The sequence below is a fragment of the Littorina saxatilis genome, linkage group LG4 (assembly GCF_037325665.1).
Source record: "Littorina saxatilis isolate snail1 linkage group LG4, US_GU_Lsax_2.0, whole genome shotgun sequence".
Classification (NCBI taxonomy): domain Eukaryota; kingdom Metazoa; phylum Mollusca; class Gastropoda; order Littorinimorpha; family Littorinidae; genus Littorina; species Littorina saxatilis.
In genome coordinates, this window is record NC_090248.1 from 66,564,835 (window position 1) to 66,585,212 (window position 20,378).

Below are 20,378 nucleotides of genomic sequence, written 5' to 3' on the forward strand. Positions count from 1 at the left end.
GCTGCCTAAATGGCGGGGTAAAAAACGGTCATACACGTAAAAATTCCACTCGTGCTAAAAACATGAGTGAACGTGGGAGTCTGAACGAAGAAGAAGAAGAAGAAGAGATAGATGGATGGATGGATGGTTAGACAGATCGATAGATCCAGTGAGAGAGATATACTTGGTAAAAAAAAAAACCAGAAAAAGACTGATATTCATCAACATTATTATATTTGAAACAAATTCAACAGGTAAGAGCATGGCATTTATATCATAGGTTAAAAGCGTAAAATACACGGCTACATAAAAGTTTCTTTAATTGGAAAAAGCAACTAAAAAAACGAAACATAAAAGAATGCAAAACTAGGATAAAATAACAAATGCCTATTCATCATGCTCATCATTTTTTTGACAGGTTTGAAAATCAGGACAGTATACAAAAATTACAATATATTAACATCCAGTTAACTTGAGTGAAAATACACATTTACATTCACAGCAAATTGAATTCAGTTCTGTCAATGTCAATACAGTCAAATCTGCCTGGCGACCACCTCTTAATAACGACCACTGGCACATTATGACAACCCATAGACCAATAGCCTGGACCGCCAACTCACATCCTTCGAGGTTACGACTCTCGACTTTCAGGGGCGCGGCGCGTCCGGTTTGAAAGGCCAGCGATTCGAAGACAGTGAAAAGAAAGCACGCTCCAGTTATTTGTGACAATGGGAGGTGACAATGAACTGGATTTTCCAAAACTCTAAACTAAACTTTACAAAACTCATCGAAAAACATGTTCCATATGCACTTTTGCTGAGTTTATTTTAGCATTTTCAGAACTTACCTCGGCAACTTCGTCCATGTTTACGATCGACACCGGATATCACGTCCCCCTGATTTCTGAAAGGCTTGTAAGCGTAGGTTCCTAAATGCGAGAGGCCGCTACCTCGTAATAGAGAGAAAGAGCGGAGAGAGAGCTAGTTGGCGGTCCAGGATAAATGGTCTATGGACAACCCTAAAAGATACCAAAAGATTCCCCCCCCCCCCCCAAATAATTCACCTTTACATGCCGACCACCTGTCTATAAAGACATCTTTTGGGTAGTCCCTTGGGTAGTCCCTTGGGTAGTCCCTTGGGTAGTTGTTATAGACAAGTTCCATTGCACGTTTATTTTTGTTCTTGGATTGAGAGTGGCTCAAGTCTTTTATTAGGGGCAAGTTATAAAAAAAACACTGAGTTTTCTGCTACGCTGGCCATAGCAAGAGCCATGCTCATTTTACTGTAACCATATAACAGAGTTCAGACCATCTGTACATTTAAGGCACACACACAAAAAAAGTCTGTTTACGTACGGTAACATAGGCAAAATAAATAGGGTCGGTAGGTCGGGATTTTTTCTTTTTCTTTTTTTTCCCCCAAAAAACACATAATTATTTTTAAGTTATTTTGCCAAAAAACAAAGACTTTTTTAAATTTAAATTTTTTATTTTTTTTTTCCCAAATGCCAAACAAAAGTCTAGGGTCACGCGAAAAAATAGGGTCGGTCAGGATACCGTAAACAGACTAAATTTTTTTTGGCCTAACAGTATTAATTAATTTGGGTGGTTTTTTTCAACTGGGAAGGCAATACCACACTAAACCACAGCACACTTTCTAGCATCAAAGATCTGATGCAGGTCCAGGTTAGGGGATGAATGGGAAAATCGTTGTTCCCAGTGTATGTTAAATTTCATCTATTTTGTTTTTTGTGGAGTCACAAAGAAGTGTTTGCATCCCTATCCCTCACCCTCCTTCAGATTTTGACAGACACACACAGACACTCTTTCTATTTCTCTCTCTGGCTCAACCACACACACACACACACACACACACACACACACACACACACACACACACACAAACACACCTGATCCTCATACAATCAAATCAGTTGCAATGTAAATCTCTGTTTGTTTTTCATGGTGTTTTTTTCAAAGTGCACTTCTTCGGCTCCTCTTGTTCTGGTGTTGGAATGAAACAGTAATCACATTGCCTCTTTCTTTTTAAACCCTTCAAAATCGATTGTTAACTATCAACCTTGCACTTAAGTTCAAGGACAATTGCACTTCTTACATGTACTGATCTGTAAGTATGCTTTGCATAATCTACTGCTGTATTTCTTTACATTAAAAATTACATTTTAGTGGTTCTAAGAAATAAAATAAATCATCTCTTCCTTAGAAATACATGTACATTTAGTAGTATGCACATGTATATATATGTATTATGTCAGCCCTTCCTCCTAATTTGTACAATTAAACGGGTAGGCAATAGACATATTTCAATTGATACGAAAATAAAATTTAATGTACGAAGCCATTGCGTTTGCTGGTAATTAAGTTGGAAGGTAAAACATCAAAAACAGAGATAATTATAATTTTCAACAGTAACATTAAACAAAACTCTTATAGTATAATGTGTAAGCTTTACAGTGGTACATGTGTACACAGAAGCAATTAAACCATGAAGTAAAAAACTAGTCACTATGGTACATGAAAAATTAAGAAATTCAAAGTTTATAAAGGGGAGCAAAACAGATTTTACCGTTACTAACTAGTACAAGTAGGTCACAAGTGTTAATGTTATTGTTATCTACAGCTGAAATAAAACATTTAATTTGATAAGGTTTTATGTCTTATAGAAAAACAGAGTTAACCATTACTAACTGGAAGACGGAGGTCCAAAATGTTAAATTGTATTGTTATCTACAGTTCAAATAATAGCATCTCTTGTAAGTAATACGATTTTATGCCTTATAGGAAAAACTTTTTACTTTATTTTTGTTTTTGTTATGACATAGTTATCATTGTGAAGGTTCAGGAATAGAGTAAAATGTACCAAGACAGTGAAGTTATGATCGATTTCTCACTGTATTACTGTGAGAGTTAAACAACCAAGTCAGCATGACAATGTTTTCAAATTAATACTGCTTACGCACCAAACATGAAAAAGACAAAGTTACATGACATTATTGATTTACTAATTGTAGTTGGTCAGTGCAACTCTTTTAACATTTCAATTTTCCATTAATTTTTCTACATAAGGAGACTGTTTTAGCTCTGGACTTTTGGACTGCAATGTACTGCAGAAAAAACAACACAAACACACACATGAAACAAAAACAAGGATATTTACTGTAATGCATGGTACATAAACGGCAACCTGTACGTTCAACTGTCTACTCTCAAAGATCCCTAAATGGTGTGATTCTGTGTGATTTTCTATGAACATGGAAGCTTCATTTTGATTTATTTTTGCACAACGTTGCATTAGTTCACAACCTGAATAACGTCACTCCACTAGAATCAAGCTCAACAGAAATGTGCGTCCACACTGTACACAAATTCAATCCTGACATTATGTATACATGTGTGACCAAAGCAACACTGCATGTCTGCACTCCTTTAAAATGTCAGACTTTCAAACTAAAATGAATAAATATGATATATAATCTTCAGCAAAACATTCCATACATCTATTGTGATGAGCAGTCAAATGGGACATGTCATGGAAATAAATCGGAAAAAACAAAAACCTTCATTTTCTGTACATAATGCAGTCATTCAGCATTGTAGTAGTCAATATGGGGGTAACTGAACAACTATACATGTACACACTCTTGCAAAGCTTCCATTACTCTGCTGCTTCTTGATGTATTAAAATGTTAATGTCTTTGGAACATTGCTGTAGCAAGAGTATACTGCAAATGCTAATGTTATGTTGCTTTTAGAAAAACTCCAAAATTGAAAACTGTGAATGCGTACACTGTAATTATTTAATACAGACAATAGACTTTTTTTCTTTGTTCCACAATGTGGAGTACATTTCTTTCTGGAAAGAGAACAATGTTGAAGCATAATTAATGTTCTCCTCCATAAAAACTGGTAAATTTCAGCATGTAAAGCTCAAATTCTCCTGGTTCTAACAATGAGCTATACATGTATTAGTATTGACTAATCAGAGTACCATGAACAGTACTGTAGATGTTTTATTGGTGCATTTACTTTGAACAGGTCAGGATGCTACGTGCACAACATGCATGTTTGTCTTCATGAAAAATGTCTTGGCTAACATCTAGAGAGACGATTGTGGGGTGAGAGGTGGGCTGGGTGTCAGGTTTTTTTTGCTTGCTGTAGTTAAAACTCTGACTTGAAACTCATAAAAAAAAATACAGAGGAACCCTCTTTTTACAACCTCCAAAAATATGAGAAAATCAGGACTTAAAAAGGAAGGAGTCTTAAAATCGAGGTAAGTTTACAGAGGTTATCAACAGAAAAAAAGGTCTTAAATTGGGGGGGGGGGGGGTCTTAAAAGGAGGGTTCCACTGTATACAAATAAATGGATTAAAAAACAAACACATTAAGAAATGGAATGGGGAGAGTTAAATGATATAATGATGTACCTGTACCTAGAGACGGTGTTCATGGTCTGTACAACCTGTTCCTCCTATCACGGGAGAGGGCTGGATGTAAAAAGCACCTGTTAGCACATGCCATTATCCTTGTTAATAAAGAATTATCTTATCTAATCTTTTAAGGTGTTAACAATTTGGAAGTAGCTTGAGTGACCAGTTGGTATCCTTTATATTTAAAAAATATTAAATGTAATATCAGTGATCACCCCAGCTGTTTTAAAAACCGGAGTTAAAAACGCATAACATTTAATGAGACTCTTCTGTGCAAGTTGGAATCCTGATGTTCATAAAATGCTGTTATTTGATCAAGCCAAGGAGACGTAAGGAGTTTAAGCACGGTGCAGTTCTGTCATATTAGCAAGGAAAAACATTTTCAATAACAGATCTGATCTGATCAGTAATGAGTTGCCAATTTTGTTTTGAATATTTTCAGATTTTAACCAGTCAAGCATGGGATTGTACTGGTTAAATGAGATGCTGAAAACATAACAAAATTTATACCACTTTATATAATCAGCCACCTAGCCTATTTTCTTTTGAAAGAAAAGTGATGTCCTGTTTATGAAAATCCAAATATGTAAATATAATAATGACACAGACAGTAATGTACATCAGAAAATACAGTTTAGAGTTGTTAGTAAAATGAACAACAAGATTTTTTTTTTTTTACAATGAAATGTTAATCTGGTAAAATTTAGTCATTGAAATTGGCAGTGGTCATATTTTAAGTTCAAGAACATTTAAAGTAGTAATTATGTATTTTATCCCAAGCATCAATCACTTCAACTGAATCATGCCTCGTTGATCTCAGAAGTACAGTTATCTGCTCACTCAAAGTCAGACAGCATATCACCATGAATATGTGCAATGGTTGCATAGTAACCTGTACACTCTTATATAAAATAAAACCTCATATCCTACACATCTTTTTGCAAATGTTTGATACAGTCAGTGAGTCACAGCAGGTTTTCCAAACAACACCAAGCATTACCAATCGAAGGTTAATTGTCAGTTCACTCCCCTGATTACATAAAGGCAGATCGAGTGGGACACAACCTACAGTGAAATGTTAGGAACAGTTTTGATTATTCACTGCCTGGAATCAGAATTTGCGTCTTCTGGGTGTGCATGATATTCTTGAGGTGTGCATGATATTTTTATGTGTGCACGAAATCCATGGGTTTCTGATATTGTTAAGTGTTGAACTGACAGCTTTCAACCACAGAGAAACATCTCCAATCACTGTGGCCTGAAACTGGATATGAATTTTTGGGATATGTAATGAGCACACAGGTAATTTGACCTTTCAGCTGTTAGTGTCACAGGAAAAATCAGACAATCATAGTATCCAAGTCTCTCACTGCATTCCAGCTGCCTGAAAATGAACACCCTGTCCTTTTCTCTCTCCACTTCCATGAAAACAGCGCACTACTAGTGATGGGATCAGCAGTTGTTGCTATGTCACTGGGCACTCAGCCTTCAGAGAAATGACACGGGCCGAATATGTACAAGTATGATATGTGTCCGATTTGTTGTTGTTCTAAGTAGTGCTTTCAAGTCAGCTCACACCGACACGCCAGAGAGCAGTGAGAGAGTCACTCTGCAGGAACAGTTTCAAGAAGTGAAGGAAAGGAATGTCTTATTTACAACGTCATAGAAGTTTGAAGTCAAATAATTCAGCGTTTTCATCAGTTCTGAGAGTTAAAGGGTGAAGTCATGTCAAGATGTTGGCACTTTATGCGACAAGCGTCCCACCTTGAAACAGGTCAGATAGGAATTTGAAGATATTCACACTAATTCAGGCATGCAGTGACTGTGTGTCATTAAATGTCGCTCTCCACTCCCTGAATGTGAACCCTCTTTCCCCCGGTCTTTTTGGATGACACATTGGACGTAGCAAAGGACACTTCGCTGGGGACGTGTTCGCTGGTTCTCGATTCACTGCGGGGTTTACGCCCCACGCTGTTTGACCGGGGTCGGCTGCTGCCCTGTTTGGGCTTGTCCAGAAAGTGGGCCATGTCATTGTACTGCCGCCCACCCTTGGCGCTGGGAGGGGCCTGTTTCATGTCTTTGCCGGCAGACCGTCCAACAGATCCTGAACGAGAGCGGCCAGTGGACCCTGATCGGTGCGACGTGGCTCCCCGTGACCTTGACCTAGAACGTGTGCGCTCCAGGTGTGGGATGTGTTGGGTGTTGGGGTGAACATTGGTGGTTTGGCTGTAGCCATACACTAAGGCTTTGCTGTCAACTGTGCTGCCTTCTGTGGACGAATGTGAACGATTGGGCGACTTGGACCTGGTCTTGAGAATCCCGTTGACAGGCTTAATGTTGACCTTGTTCATCTCGTATTCCTCGTTGCGCGAGTAGTTCTTTTTCTTGTCGTACTTAGTGCTCCGGCCGCTGTCCCTGCGAGACACATGCCCGCCCCTCACGTTCGATGTGTCCGCTTCATCAAAGGCTGAGTTGTAGTGACCTCCTTTCTCCTTTCGGTACGAGCCCTGTCGGTTAAACCTCTTCTCGTCGGCATCGGCTTGATAGGCTTTGTTGGCGTAGACGTTGTTTGCCTTTTCAGTGGAGGAGGTGGAGCTTCGTACGTCCTCCATTGAACCATAACTTCCTCCTCCTCCACTTTTTCGTTGGTTGTTGGGGCCTGCGAACATGCCCGCTGATGTGCCTGCACACAACAATCAACAGTTTCGGTTGAAAAATTGCTGGTGAAAAGATAGACAACATGCAACCATTTGAGATGATAGAACTGGAAGTGAAGATTGAACAACCCTCAGAACAAATGCAAATACAGTGGAACCCCCCTAAAATAATCTGAGAAAATCAGGTCTAAAAAGGAGGGAGTCTTAAAATGGGGGTAGTTTTACAGAGGTTATGAACAGAAAGTCTGAGAAAACAGTGTCTTAACAGGGAGGAAGTCTTACATTGGGGGTAGTTTTACAGAGGTTATGGTCTGAGAAAACAGTGTCTTAACAGGGAGGGAGTCTTAAAATGGGGGTAAATTTACACAGGTTATGAACAGAAAGTCTGAGAAAACAGTGTCTTGACAGGGAGGGAGTCTTAAAATGGGGATCATTTTACAGAGGTTATGGTCTGAAAAAACAGTGTCTTAACAGGGAGGAAGTCTTACATTGGGGGTAGTTTTACAGAGATTATGGTCTGAGAAAACAGTGTCTTAACAGGGAGGAAGTCTTACATTGGGGGTAGTTTTACAGAGGTTATGGTCTGAGAAAACAGTGTCTTAACAGGGAGGAAGTCTTACATTGGGGGTAGTTTTACAGAGGTTATGGTCTGAGAAAACAGTGTCTTAACAGGGAGGAAGTCTTACATTGGGGGTAGTTTTACAGAGGTTATGGTCTGAGAAAACAGTGTCTTAACAGGGAGGAAGTCTTACATTGGGGGTAGTTTTACAGAGGTTATGGTCTGAAAAAACAGTGTCTTAACAGGGAGGAAGTCTTACATTGGGGGTAGTTTTACAGAGGTTATGGTCTGAGAAAACAGTGTCTTAACAGGGAGGAAGTCTTACATTGTGGTAGTTTTACAGAGGTTATGGTCTGAAAAAACAGTGTCTTAACAGGGAGGAAGTCTTACATTGGGGGTAGTTTTACAGAGGTTATGGTCTGAAAAAACAGTGTCTTAACAGGGAGGAAGTCTTACATTGGGGGTAGTTTTACAGAGGTTATGGTCTGAGAAAACAGTGTCTTAACAGGGAGGAAGTCTTACATTGGGGGTAGTTTTACAGAGGTTATGGTCTGAGAAAACAGTGTCTTAACAGGGAGGAAGTCTTACATTGGGGGTAGTTTTACAGAGGTTATGGTCTGAAAAAACAGTGTCTTAACAGGGAGGAAGTCTTACATTGGGGGGTCTTCAAGGGGGGGTTCCACTGTAGCACTGTTAATTTTGTGGCTGTAATTTGAAGGCATGAAATCAGAAGTATCCAAATTAGCATAAATGGGAAAACCAAAGCATTGACATAAATTTAAAAGTTCACACCTGGAAGCAATGTGAATGTTAACAAATTTACAATATTATATGTACAGGATTCACAAGAGATTCTCTATCAAAATATTAAATGATCACTGTTTTTGCACAGTTCTACTTAGATGTAAGTAATAACACCTTTCATAACAACTGAACAAAATAAATCTATCTGTATGTGTGTATTGCATTTTTTTCTGCAAATAGGCTTTTTTTTACAAATGACAAAGGAATACGGAAAACAACCACACACAATTCACAACACTGGTGCCTTAATGATAATGAGCATTGTGTGATGATTTCTGTCACAATCCTGGATGATTTTTTCCCCAACACAGTCACACTTGCACATCTGGTGACCTTCTCGGTCATTGGAGGACACAGCCCTCATCAAACAGTACTGTATCTTAAAAATTTTTTTTTTTAAAGCTTTGCATCTTAGACTGTGTAATATTTTCACACAGAAATCCTACCTGAATTTATTAAATAAACTTCCTTTTTTCATATTTATGTGGATGTTTGTGATTCGTAAGCATTAAACCAAATTTAATTAGAAAAACCCACCTTTATTCTTTTTTTAATTCATCTTTGTCCCTGGTTTTATTTAGTTTTCTCTTTCTTTTTTCATTGGATTTCTAATCTCTTCAAAGAATTCTGGGTTCTTTTACTGGGTTTTTCTTTTCACTGAATGAGTAAATAAAATTAAAAATTTTTTTTTTACAAAGAAACAAACAAGCCACCAGAGACTGAACCGGTGTGACAGTGTTGGTGTCAAAGGAGGGGAGGTAACTCTAACCCGAAGTGAAGACACTTGGTGCAGAAGCAGAACGGCCTGCACTCGCCTCATGATCAGCGTATTTCACGTTTTCCATGCGGTTCTTCAAACAGCAGTAGATGGCCAGGCCCACCAGGGCAATCATCAGAATGGCACCGGCGATGCAAATACCAACAATGGCACCGGTATCCAGCGGGGCTTCATAGAACTCAGAAGCATCCTTGTCAAAATCGAAGCCAGGTCCTGTGCGAAAAGAAAAGAGAAAAAAGGTTTCAGAAAAAGCTCTGTAATGCTTGATCCCATGTGAGTCAAAAGAAAAACAAGTCGCGTAAGGCAAAAAATACAACATTTAGTCAAGTAGCTGTCGAACTCACAGAATGAAACTGAACTCACTGCATTTTTACAGCAAGAGCGTAATATACTCGTAGCATCGTCAGTCCACCGCTCATTGCAAAGGCAGTGAAATTGACAAGAAGAGCGGGGTAGTAGTTGCGCTGAGAAGGATAGCACGCTTTTCTGTACCTCTCTTCTTTTTAACTTTCTGAGCATGTTTTTTGTCCAAACATATCATATCTATATGTTTTTGGAATCAGGAACCGACAAGGAATAAGATGAAAGTGTTTTTAAATTGATTTCGAAAATTTAATTTTGATCATAATTTTTATATTTTTAATTTTCAGAGCTTGTTTTTAATCCAAATATAACATATTTATATGTTTTTGGAATCAGAAAATGATGAAGAATAAGATGGACATAAATTTGGATCGTTTTAAATTTTTTATTTTTCGATAAATACCTTTGATGACGTCATATCCGGCTTTTTGTAAAAGTTGAGGCGGCACTGTCAGACCCTCATTTTTCAATCAAATTAATTGAAATTTTGGCCAAGCAATCTTTGACGAAGGCCAGACTTCGGTATTGCATTTCAGCTTGGTGGCTTAAAAATTAATTAATGACTTTGGTCATTAAAAATCTGAAAATTGTAATACTTTTTTTTATATAAAACGATCCAAATTTACGTTCATCTTATTCTACATCATTTCCTGATTCCAAAAACATATATGTTATATTTGGATTAAAAACAAGCTCTGAAAATTAAAAATATGAAAATTAATATGATCAAAATTACATTTCCGAAATCGATTTAAAAACAATTTCATCTTATTCCTTGTCGGTTCCTGATTCCAAAACCATATAGATATGATATGTTTGGATTAAAAACACGCTCAGAAAGTCAAAACGAAGAGAGGTACAGAAAAGCGTGCTATGCAGCACAGCGAAACCACTACCGCGCTGAACAGGCTCGTCAGTTTCACTCCGTTTTGCACAAGCGGCGGACTACGGTCATTGTGAAAAAATGCAGTGTGTTCAGTTTCATTCTGTGAGTTCCACAGCTTGACTAAATGTAGTAATTTCGCCTTACGCGACTTGTTACTTTCTCCAATTCCCATGCCTGAATGATGCAAATTGTGAAATGTGATGATTTCAAGACTAATCCATGGAGCTTTGAAAATTGTAAAAAACAACAACCAATGTTTTTAAAAGCAATGCTTCCTCCCTGTCCCCCCACATCACCCACCACCCCAAATGTTTTGTTGAAAAACAATGATGCAAAATTGTGAAATGCGATGATTTCAAGACCAACCCAAGGAGCTTTGAAAACGACACAAATCATCCAATTGGTGGAAAAATCTCATGTGGGAGAAGTCTTGGTCCTTGAAAAAATTGTGCAGTGGAACCCCCCCTTTTAAGACTCCCCCCCCCCCCCCCCCCCCAATTTAAGACCTTGCTTTTTCAGACTTTCTCTTCATAACCTCTCTAAATTTACCCCATTTTAAGACTCCCTCCTTGTTAAGACCTCAAATTCTCAGATTTTTTAGGTCTTAAAAGGGGTGTTCTACTGTATTGAACTATGCTCACCAAAGTCAGTGGTAACCTGGATCTGGAAGTTGAAGGCGATTGACTGCGCGCTTTCTTTACGCAGACTGACTTTGAGGACCTGATGGCTTGTTGTGCCTTCGATCGGCAGGTTCTTGTCATCATCGCACGTCAGTGTTCTCTGTAACAGCAAAGCAAAATGTCATTAGGAAACTTGTCACTCAACTCACCCTCACCAAAGGCGGATGACGGGGTAATGGATGGGGTCCAACTAGTGACACTGATGATAATGTAGCTCTATGAGGTGCATTGAAGGCCTCTCTTGGAAGATAGCAAGGTTAATAATCATTAGTGTCAATCTATTACCATTTAAACAAACAAAAATTGGGGGGGGGGGGGGGGTAGGGGTTCTGTCAAACCTGTCTAAAACGACCACCCACGGTACCAACCATAGAGAGGTGTTCGCTATGGAATGGGAAATTAACAAAAGGCAAAAAAACCATCAGAGCTTCTTTTTGGTGGTCATAATGGGAATGTGGTCTTTATCGAGAGGTGGTCGACAGGGCAGGTTTGAATGTATCATCAGATGGACATTACATCAAAGATACCACATGGGGGCCTGGTAGCTTAGTTCAAAGAGCACTGGACTTAAGATCCTATGGTCGCAAGTTCGAAACCGGGCCGGGATAGACACGGGTCACCTTATAATGCAGACTCAGAGACAGTATCCATGTTCTACCCTCGTGTCACCACTGTGGCACGTAAAAGATCTCTGTCATTGTGCCATAAGTGCAGGTGGCTGATTACACCTTAACACGCACACACCTGGGTAGCGCGACTGTTGCTGCTAGCTTTCCACTGGGAGGAAGTGACCCGAATTTCCCAGCGATGGGACAATAAAGTAATGAAAATGCACACACAAAAAATGACAGCAAGAATAATGCACTGACCGTAGGGGTGTTCATGTTGTTGGGGTTGTCGAAGATGAGGATGGTAATGCCACAGTCAAAAATGACCAGTTTCTCCACAAAGTAACGCAGACGCCTGTTGCTATCCGTGGCACGTATTTTGACGTCACAGTGGTCAATGGATGGCTGTGAATTGGTTCTGTATTCGGCGTACAGTGTGTAGACCTGGTTATCGTTGATGGTACGCTCTCCCTCAGCAAAACACCCCGAACCAGTCATGTCCACTGCAACACATAATTATTTTCACAATGAGTGACTTTTGACATAGAAAATAGTTTCAAAGATTTCAGATGCTGCTGGGGAGAGGGGTTAAAAGTTCCAAATGGGCTTTTTCTCAGTGACAGTGTTTCGTCAACTACAGTACCTTCATAAGAGCAAGCGGAATTTTTTTCTGAACTGGGACACCGATGAGACTGACCGAACACTTAATTCAATTTCAAATACAGGAAAGGCTGAAGTCAGGATCCATCTACGAAAACAATATCAGCTTGTGTTTGTGTAACCGAGTGCCGAAACACAACAATCACCTTTGAAGGCAAAGTCCAATCAAACAGGATTCAGAATTTTAGAGCTTATTTCTAAGCCCTATAAAAACTGTTTTAGTTATGAAAAGGAAACCAAGAACATACAGAGAGACAGAAGCCGCCAGACCCCATCACAAACAGAACTCTACAATCCTCAGGTGTCTAGCCGGCGACCTATAAATAGCTCGCACTCAAAGGCCAACAACTCTGCAGAGCCTGCTGTGAAGGGCAATAGTAGTCTCCCTGTCACACTCGCCCCCGTTAGAATGAACTTTGTCCCCAAAGTTCCGAACCACAGAGTTCCGAACCCAGGGCCCGCTTGACCTAAGGCCTAAAAAAAAAATAGGTGTGGTTACGGTAACCCGACCTACCCTATTTTTAGGGGCCGATCCTATAACTTTTTATTACATTTGTCAAAAAAAACAACAACAAAAAAAACGAGTGCAAAAAACGCAATGAAAGCGAAAGCGCCCGAGTCGCACACTTATTTCCCTGTCAAGTAGGTTTAATTTGTACACATTAGAAAAAAAAGTTAAAAAAAAAAAAGTGATTGCCTACCTACCTACCCTATTTTTTTTGGCTATGTTACCGTAACCACACCTTTTTTTTTTTTGCCTAAGCGATCAGGTTCGTCTGGATGAGACAGCACGGAATAAAACTGAACGCACTGCATTTTTTCACAATGACTGTAGTCCGTCGCTTGTGCAAAACGGAGTGAAACTGGCGAGCCTGTTCAGCGCGGTAGTGGTTTCGCTGTGCTGCATAGCACGCTAGCGCTTTTCTGTACCTCTCTTCGTTTTAACTTTCCGAGCGTGTTTTTAATCCAAACATATCATATCTATATGGTTTTTGGAATCAGGAACCGACAAGGAATAAGATGAAATTGTTTTTAAATCGATTTTGGAAATTTAATTTTGATCATAATTTTTATATTTTTAATTTTCAGAGCTTGTTTTTAATCCAAATATAATATATTTATATGTTTTTGGAATCAGGAAATGATGCAGAATAAGATGAACGTAAATTTGGATCGTTTTATATAAAAAAAAATTATTACAATTTTCAGATTTTTAATAACCAAAGTCATTAATTAATTTTTAAGCCACCAAGCTGAAATACAATATCGAAGTCCGGCCTTCGTCGAAGATTGCTTTACAAAAATTTCAATCAATTTGATTGAAAAATGAGGGTGTGACAGTGCCGCCTCAACTTCCCAGTAACTCTCATGTCAAAATTTCATAAAGATCGGTCCAGTAGTTTTGTCTGAATCGCTCTACACACACACACGCACAGACAGACACACACACATACACCACGACCCTCGTCTCGATTCCCCCTCTATGTTAAAACATTTAGTCAAAACTTGACTAAATGTAAAAAGAGGAGGGCAGGGGGTGAGGTTGAGATGATGATGCTCTGGAATTCGTTAAAATGAAAAGTAGTTAAGATGTTTCTTAGTAAGAATCATAAGTCTGTATTCTATATCCTGAATAACGGGTTTGTAAAATGAGTTTTATTCAAAATGAGTTAAAAGGTAGAACCTTTCAGGATCACCAATAAAAGCAAATAGATGAGCGAGTAAGAGGAACACGAACAATAAATCTAAAAACTTTTTTGAAGTAAAAAGGATTAAGATATATGTAAGCCACGAAGGCCGTGGTAAAGGAATATGTACAGTTTGGCGACTAGCGCCTCCGTAATATGATTTGTAATTCATAAGCTATGATGCTTTGCTGCTAGTGCATGCTCCGCCGGAGCATATTAAAGAAGAATATGTAGGTGGGTGGGGGGAGAGACACAAGTCACCAGCCGAACCCCAAGCCTTAGAAAAGGCAAGAATGTCATGGTAATAAGTGATAGGAGAGAGACGGCAGTCTCCGACCGTATGCCTCCATACAGGAGGCAGTGTCTTGATAACTAGAATAGTGCAGGGGACTAAAGGGAGGGGGCAACCACAGCCACAAAAAGGGGAAGTAAGCCACAAAAAGGGGAAGTAAGCCACAAAAAGGGGAAGTAAGCCTCACCTCTCTCCTCTGCACAGTGGGGTCACTTTAAATGGTAACGAGTCCAACGTGCTCTGCTTAGAGCCTAGGGTGAGGATACGCCTAGAGGTATATAAAAGATCTCTCTTTATATATTTAAGAACGGTACTCCAGGACTAGGGGAGAGACGCTAAAGTTAGGTAGTTGTTATCTAGAGGGTAGTCGCTAGAATCAGGAGGGATGGCGGGAGCCACTCGACCTCAAACTGAGACACGCTGATGTGATAATCTGGGCTTCGAGTTATATGGAGCTGCATATGGTCATATAAAGTTTTAAAGGTAATGCTATTTGTAGCGCATGGAGCTGCATATGGTCGACTCATATAAAGTTTTAAAGGTAATGCTATTTGTAGCGCATGGAGCGACTGAAAATGTGTTGGAATGAATAGGGTTCTCCACAATGGCAGGACTTGTTAAAGATATGGAAGCGGCAGCCGCCGGCAGGAGGCATCTGAAGATAGTGAGGAGGTTTGTTGGGAGATCGGGGTGTAGATCGTTCATATCAATGGGTTGATAGGACAGAGATGTTACATACTGACTTCGAATGAGTTTACAAATTTTACTGTAGAACTCGGTTACTGAGTAGCCGATGTTGGTATTAGCAGGGCTAGATTCTGCCGCTTCTTTGGCGGCGACATCCGCCAGTTCATTTCCCCGGACCCCTACGTGAGAGGGGACCCAGAGAAACAATACGGACTGATGTGCCGGATGCGATTAACTGGTGACATGTAAAGAGGATTTCTCTTTGTAGCTCTGCCCAATTTGATGTATTTCAATCAATCAATCAATCAATATGAGGCTTATATCGCGCGTATTCCATGGGTACAGTTCTAAGCGCAGGGATTTTTTTTAATTTTATTTATTTTTTATGCAATTTATATCGCGCACATATTCAAGGCGCAGGGATTTATTTATGCCGTGTGAGATGGAATTTTTTTACACAATACATCACGCATTCACATCGGCCAGCAGATCGCAGCCATTTCGGCGCATATCCTACTTTTCACGGCCTATTATTCCAAGTCACACGGGTATTTTGGTGGACATTTTTATCTATGCCTATACAATTTTGCCAGGAAAGACCCTTTTGTCAATCGTGGGATCTTTAACGTGCACACCCCAATGTAGTGAACACAAAGGGACCTCGGTTTTTCGTCTCATCCGAAAGACTAGCACTTGAACCCACCACCTTGGTTAGAAAAGGGGGGAGAAAATTGCTAACGCCCTGACCCAGGGTCGAACTCGCAACCTCTCGCTTCCGAGCGCAAGTGCGTTATCACTCGGCCACCCAGTCCATTTCGATGCAGAGCTTGTGAAAAGCGCGAGTCAGAGCAAAAAACCACCGCATGCGGTGTCAGTGACTGGGAGGTCATTTATAAAAGTGCATGCCATGAGCAAGGCAAATAGCTCGGCTTTTCTTTCTTTATTTGGTGTTTAACGTCGTTTTCAACCACGAAGGTTATATCGCGACGTGGAAAGGGGGGAGATGGGATAGAGCCACTTGTTAATTGTTTCTTCAACTACAATATATTACCTTACTGGGAGAATGCAAGTTTCCAGTACAAAGGACTTAACATTTCTTACATACTGCTTGACTAAAATCTTTACAAACATTGACTATATATTCTATACAAGAAACACTTAACAAGGGTAAAAGGAGAAATAGAATCCGTTAGTCGTCTCTTACGACATGCTGGGGAGCATCGGGTAAATTCTTCCCCCTAACCCGCGGGGGGAAATAGCTCGGCTGAGAATATGGAGATATCTTTATTAAGAGTATTATTTCCTTGAGATTTTGAGATCTGGGATCACAAAGGCGCAGCCAACGCTGCCGCCTGCAAATTTGGATCCGTCAGTGAATATGAAGCCCTTTTAAATGCTCCGAGAATTTGTAGTTTAGGGTTTCTTTTGTAACAGTAGCTAGGTAGACGGGGTTATCTTTTTTGGTAGTATTATCTTCACTGTCATATATAGGGGTTTCCTCAAGCCAGGGCGGGTAGGAGGGCGGGTAGGCGGGGGGGGACCCTGGCCAGCTCACTGACCTTCACCGCGCTATCAGCTAGAATGCGGTTTACTGTGTAATACAGAGAGACAGAAGCCACCAGACCTATCACAAACAGAAATCTACACTGAACCACAGGTGTCTAGCCGATTAGCTATAAATAGCTTGCACTCTAAAAGGCCAACAACTCTGTAGAGCCTGCGACAGTATTCTCCCTGTCACAATTGGCTGCAGATCTTTCTTTCTTTATTTGGTGTTCAAGTTAACGTCGTTTTCAACCACGAAGGTTATATCGCGACGGGGAAAGGGGGGAGATGGGATAGATAGAGAATACTACATGGCTTGCTGTGTCGTACCAGATTTACACGAGTTGTTTTTTTAAATATTGAACTGCGAGCGAAAGCGAGCTGTTCACTATTTGAAAAAGCAACGAGTGTAAATCTGGTACGATACAGCAAGCCATGTAGTATTCTGTTTATCCTACATACTGTACTTACGTGTATTTTACTGAAAATGTCCTGCAGTCGAGGCAGCTAAATTGAAGACGCTTGCTTTGGAACCTCGATCTCTTCTAAAGCCTCGTGCAATCTATTACGTCAAAGCAAAGAAACGTCAGTCACTCTGAAAGTGTGGCGTGACGTGTTAGTTCTAAAGATTCATCGAGGGTAATTAGCGAGCGCAATTTTTGTTTCTATAATGACGTTTGTCTCGGTGACTTTGGCATCATAAGCAGTGGAAAAACAGGTCCCTGCCAGACTTGCTTGACATGACCTCATTTACATGATATACACACGTGTGATTTGAACGATTATTATCTCACGGGTGTCTCTCTCACGTATGTAGGATAAAGCCACTTGTCAATTGTTTCTTGTTCACAAAAGCACTAATCAAAAATTTGCCCCAGGGGCTTGCAACGTAGTACAACTGATGTATTACCTTACTGGGAGAATGCAAGTTTCCAGTACAAAGGATTTAACATTTCTTACATACTGCTTGACTAAACATCTTTACAAAATTGACTATATTAAACACTTAACAAGGGTAAAAAGAGAAACAGAATCCGTTAGTCGCCTCTTACGACATGCTGGGGAGCAGTCGGTAAATTCTTCCCCCTAACCCGCGGGGGGGGGGGGGGGGGGGGGGGGGGGGGCTGCAGATCTGAGTGACATCTTTGTTGGCATGTTTCAGCCGGCACCGCCACTGGATTAGACCAAACACACACACGTCTGTAGTGGGTGACACTGACCTAACTTGCAAATGCCCTTCAGTCCGAACATAAGCAAGGACAACTCAAGTGCCAACTTATCTTTGCTCGGCCCAGTCCGCTGCAAACCACCCTCACCCCCCCCCCCCCACCCCACCCTAACCCCACACACATCTTCCACTCTATGACAGATTAAAAGAAAATTCGATGCAAGCTTTTTTTCAATTACATGTATATCAAACAAGTCTTTCTTTGTGGTATTTATAACTTTTTTTCATTCCAATTTCCAAGGGATGATTTACAAGAGAACACCTTTCAGCCTTCAAGGCCGGTCGGTCGGCGTGGAGAGGAACGCAAGTGTCATTTATAGGGCTGCCTCAGTTTCCCCAGTGGCTTACTTACTTGATGTAGCATCAGAGCAATAAACCTACAGCTAGTCCGTGTCAGCCGCAAGGCGAACACTGCGTCTCGCACTCTTGTTATGGGGGCGAGGACGCCCCCATTCTATACGGATAGTTTCGAGGTTGACCATGGGCAGCGCCATTTTGTTGTGAAATACGTCATCAGTTTGTGTACACAGGAAGTTGTGACATCCGTCACCCTATGGGAGGGGTGACGTCAAAATTGTTCATCTGTAGAAAGTTGTGAAATCCGTCACCCTATGGGAGGGGTGACGTCAAAATTGGTCATCACAGAGTTTGTGTAACACAGGAAGTTGTGAAATACGTCACCCTATGGGAGGGGTGACGTCAAAATTGTTCAACAAAAACATGATATGTCGCTTTGTGCAGGGTCAACTGCAACAAACTCAAACCGAGCCATTCATACCTAGCTGTATTTGAGTGACTTATATACCCGACATTTTTATTTCTTATTTTTAGCACAGGTGTAGGAAAAATCATGAACCAAAATGTTATTTATTTTCTAATTTAACATTTTTTTTACAAATATGACCATGGTCTTTTAAACATACAGTGACATTAAACATTGTTATGTTAAAAAAAAGAAAAAAGAAAAAAAGCTTTTGTGCACAAATCAGAAAATACATTGTACATTTTACCTACAGGCCAAACCGTGAGTGTCTGTGGCAAAGCCCGACCCAGGAAATTGCACTGATCTAAATTGTCAAGAACAGGCGCTTGCATTTGGATGTGTCCAATGATAGTAGGTTTGGTTGTGATCAATCAGAATAATGTAGGAATAAAAATGTATGACAGTTTAGTATGATGACATGTAATTCACATATGCTGAAATATGATATTATACATCATGTAATATTATTATGGCTGTTGCCATGACCATGAAACCCAACAAAGGTTTAATGTAATGTAATTCAAAATACCAAAACCGAGCACCTATTAATCTCGTCTTTGCGCGTGAAGATTGAGGCCGTCTGCCAGTAGCGGTTAGGTCATACAGTGGAACCCCTCTCTAGCGACCTTTAAAATGTTGACAAAAATCGGTCCTTGTGGAGGGGGGTCCTTACAGAGGGAGGGGGGCGGAGTCAGGGGGCCACAAAGAAAGTCAGATTTAAAAAAAAAAGAAAACAGAGAAGTTTGAGTTGCTGACGACCGTTCCCTCTGAAAGCAAACTGCTTCGATTTCATGTTTGTCCTTGGTGTCCACCAGTTCTGGTGCATGTACTACCCTGGCCAAGTTTCCTCTCAAGACATCAAAGAGACCGCCCCAGTATACTCTACAGCCTCTGGGCGAACCACCTCTCATAGCTAAAACTGGGTCAATGACCCCTGGGAAGAAGGTCAGTGTCTATAAAATTTTACTCCTAGGCCTGCGGCCAGGGGGGGGGGGGAGTATACCGGTACCATTTGAGAATCAGACCAAATGAGAATTGAACCATTTGAGAACATCCTTTTTTTTCAATCACTACATCGAAGGCCTGCGGCCCGGGGTTCACATGGGTTGGTTTGTTTGTTTGTTTCAAACCCACACCCATATACACACATTTCCCATTTAAACCATTTGTCGGCCCCCTGTCGATATTTATCGACTAAGTTCCTTGTCAGACACTGTGATTTACTTTCAGGTGACACATACATCTTACTACTGATGTGCCAAGTAAGCAGTTTATGCGTAGGTCGCCGACGAAGCCCTGCCGCGTACTCAGTCTCTCGGAAGACTAGTTTATGAGGGGAACATCTCTTCGTATTCTCTCTTTCTCTCTCTCACACACACACTCTGACACACACACACACACACACACACACACTGCCACAAACTCCCTGAGACACACACACACGGCACACACCGACCGTCACTACACACACACACACACACACACACAACGGCCGTGACATTCTCAGCTGACCTGGACTCACAGCCCTGGAGTGCAGTGTTATGTATTTTAATATGCCGTAGCTTACTTCTTTTTTTTCTGCAAGACACCAGAGCAAGTCACTTGGGAACAAAATTAAGAATCGCCGCTCCGAATCAGTCTGGGCGACAGAATCAAACTTGAAGTGTTGGAATGGATACATGAGTCAAACCAAAAGCGATGCATACTCTCTCTCTCTCTCATTTATTTGCCTCAGTAACGTGGGCCAGAAA

General features: G+C 40.6%; 1 protein-coding gene across 1 annotated transcript in view; it reads right to left on the minus strand.

Annotated features, from left to right (window-relative positions):
* Positions 1–191: 191 nt before the first annotated feature.
* Positions 192–20,378, minus strand: part of LOC138965422 (uncharacterized) — a 45,586-nt gene continuing 25,399 nt past the window's right edge. Inside the window, exons 3-6 of the mRNA XM_070337579.1 lie at positions 12,026–12,267; positions 11,118–11,256; positions 9,219–9,440; positions 192–7,112 (exon numbers count right to left, since the gene is read on the minus strand). Coding sequence (XP_070193680.1) covers positions 6,262–7,112; positions 9,219–9,440; positions 11,118–11,256; positions 12,026–12,267 — 1,454 coding nt within the window. The 3' untranslated portion in view covers positions 192–6,261. The remainder of the gene's footprint in view (positions 7,113–9,218; positions 9,441–11,117; positions 11,257–12,025; positions 12,268–20,378) is intronic.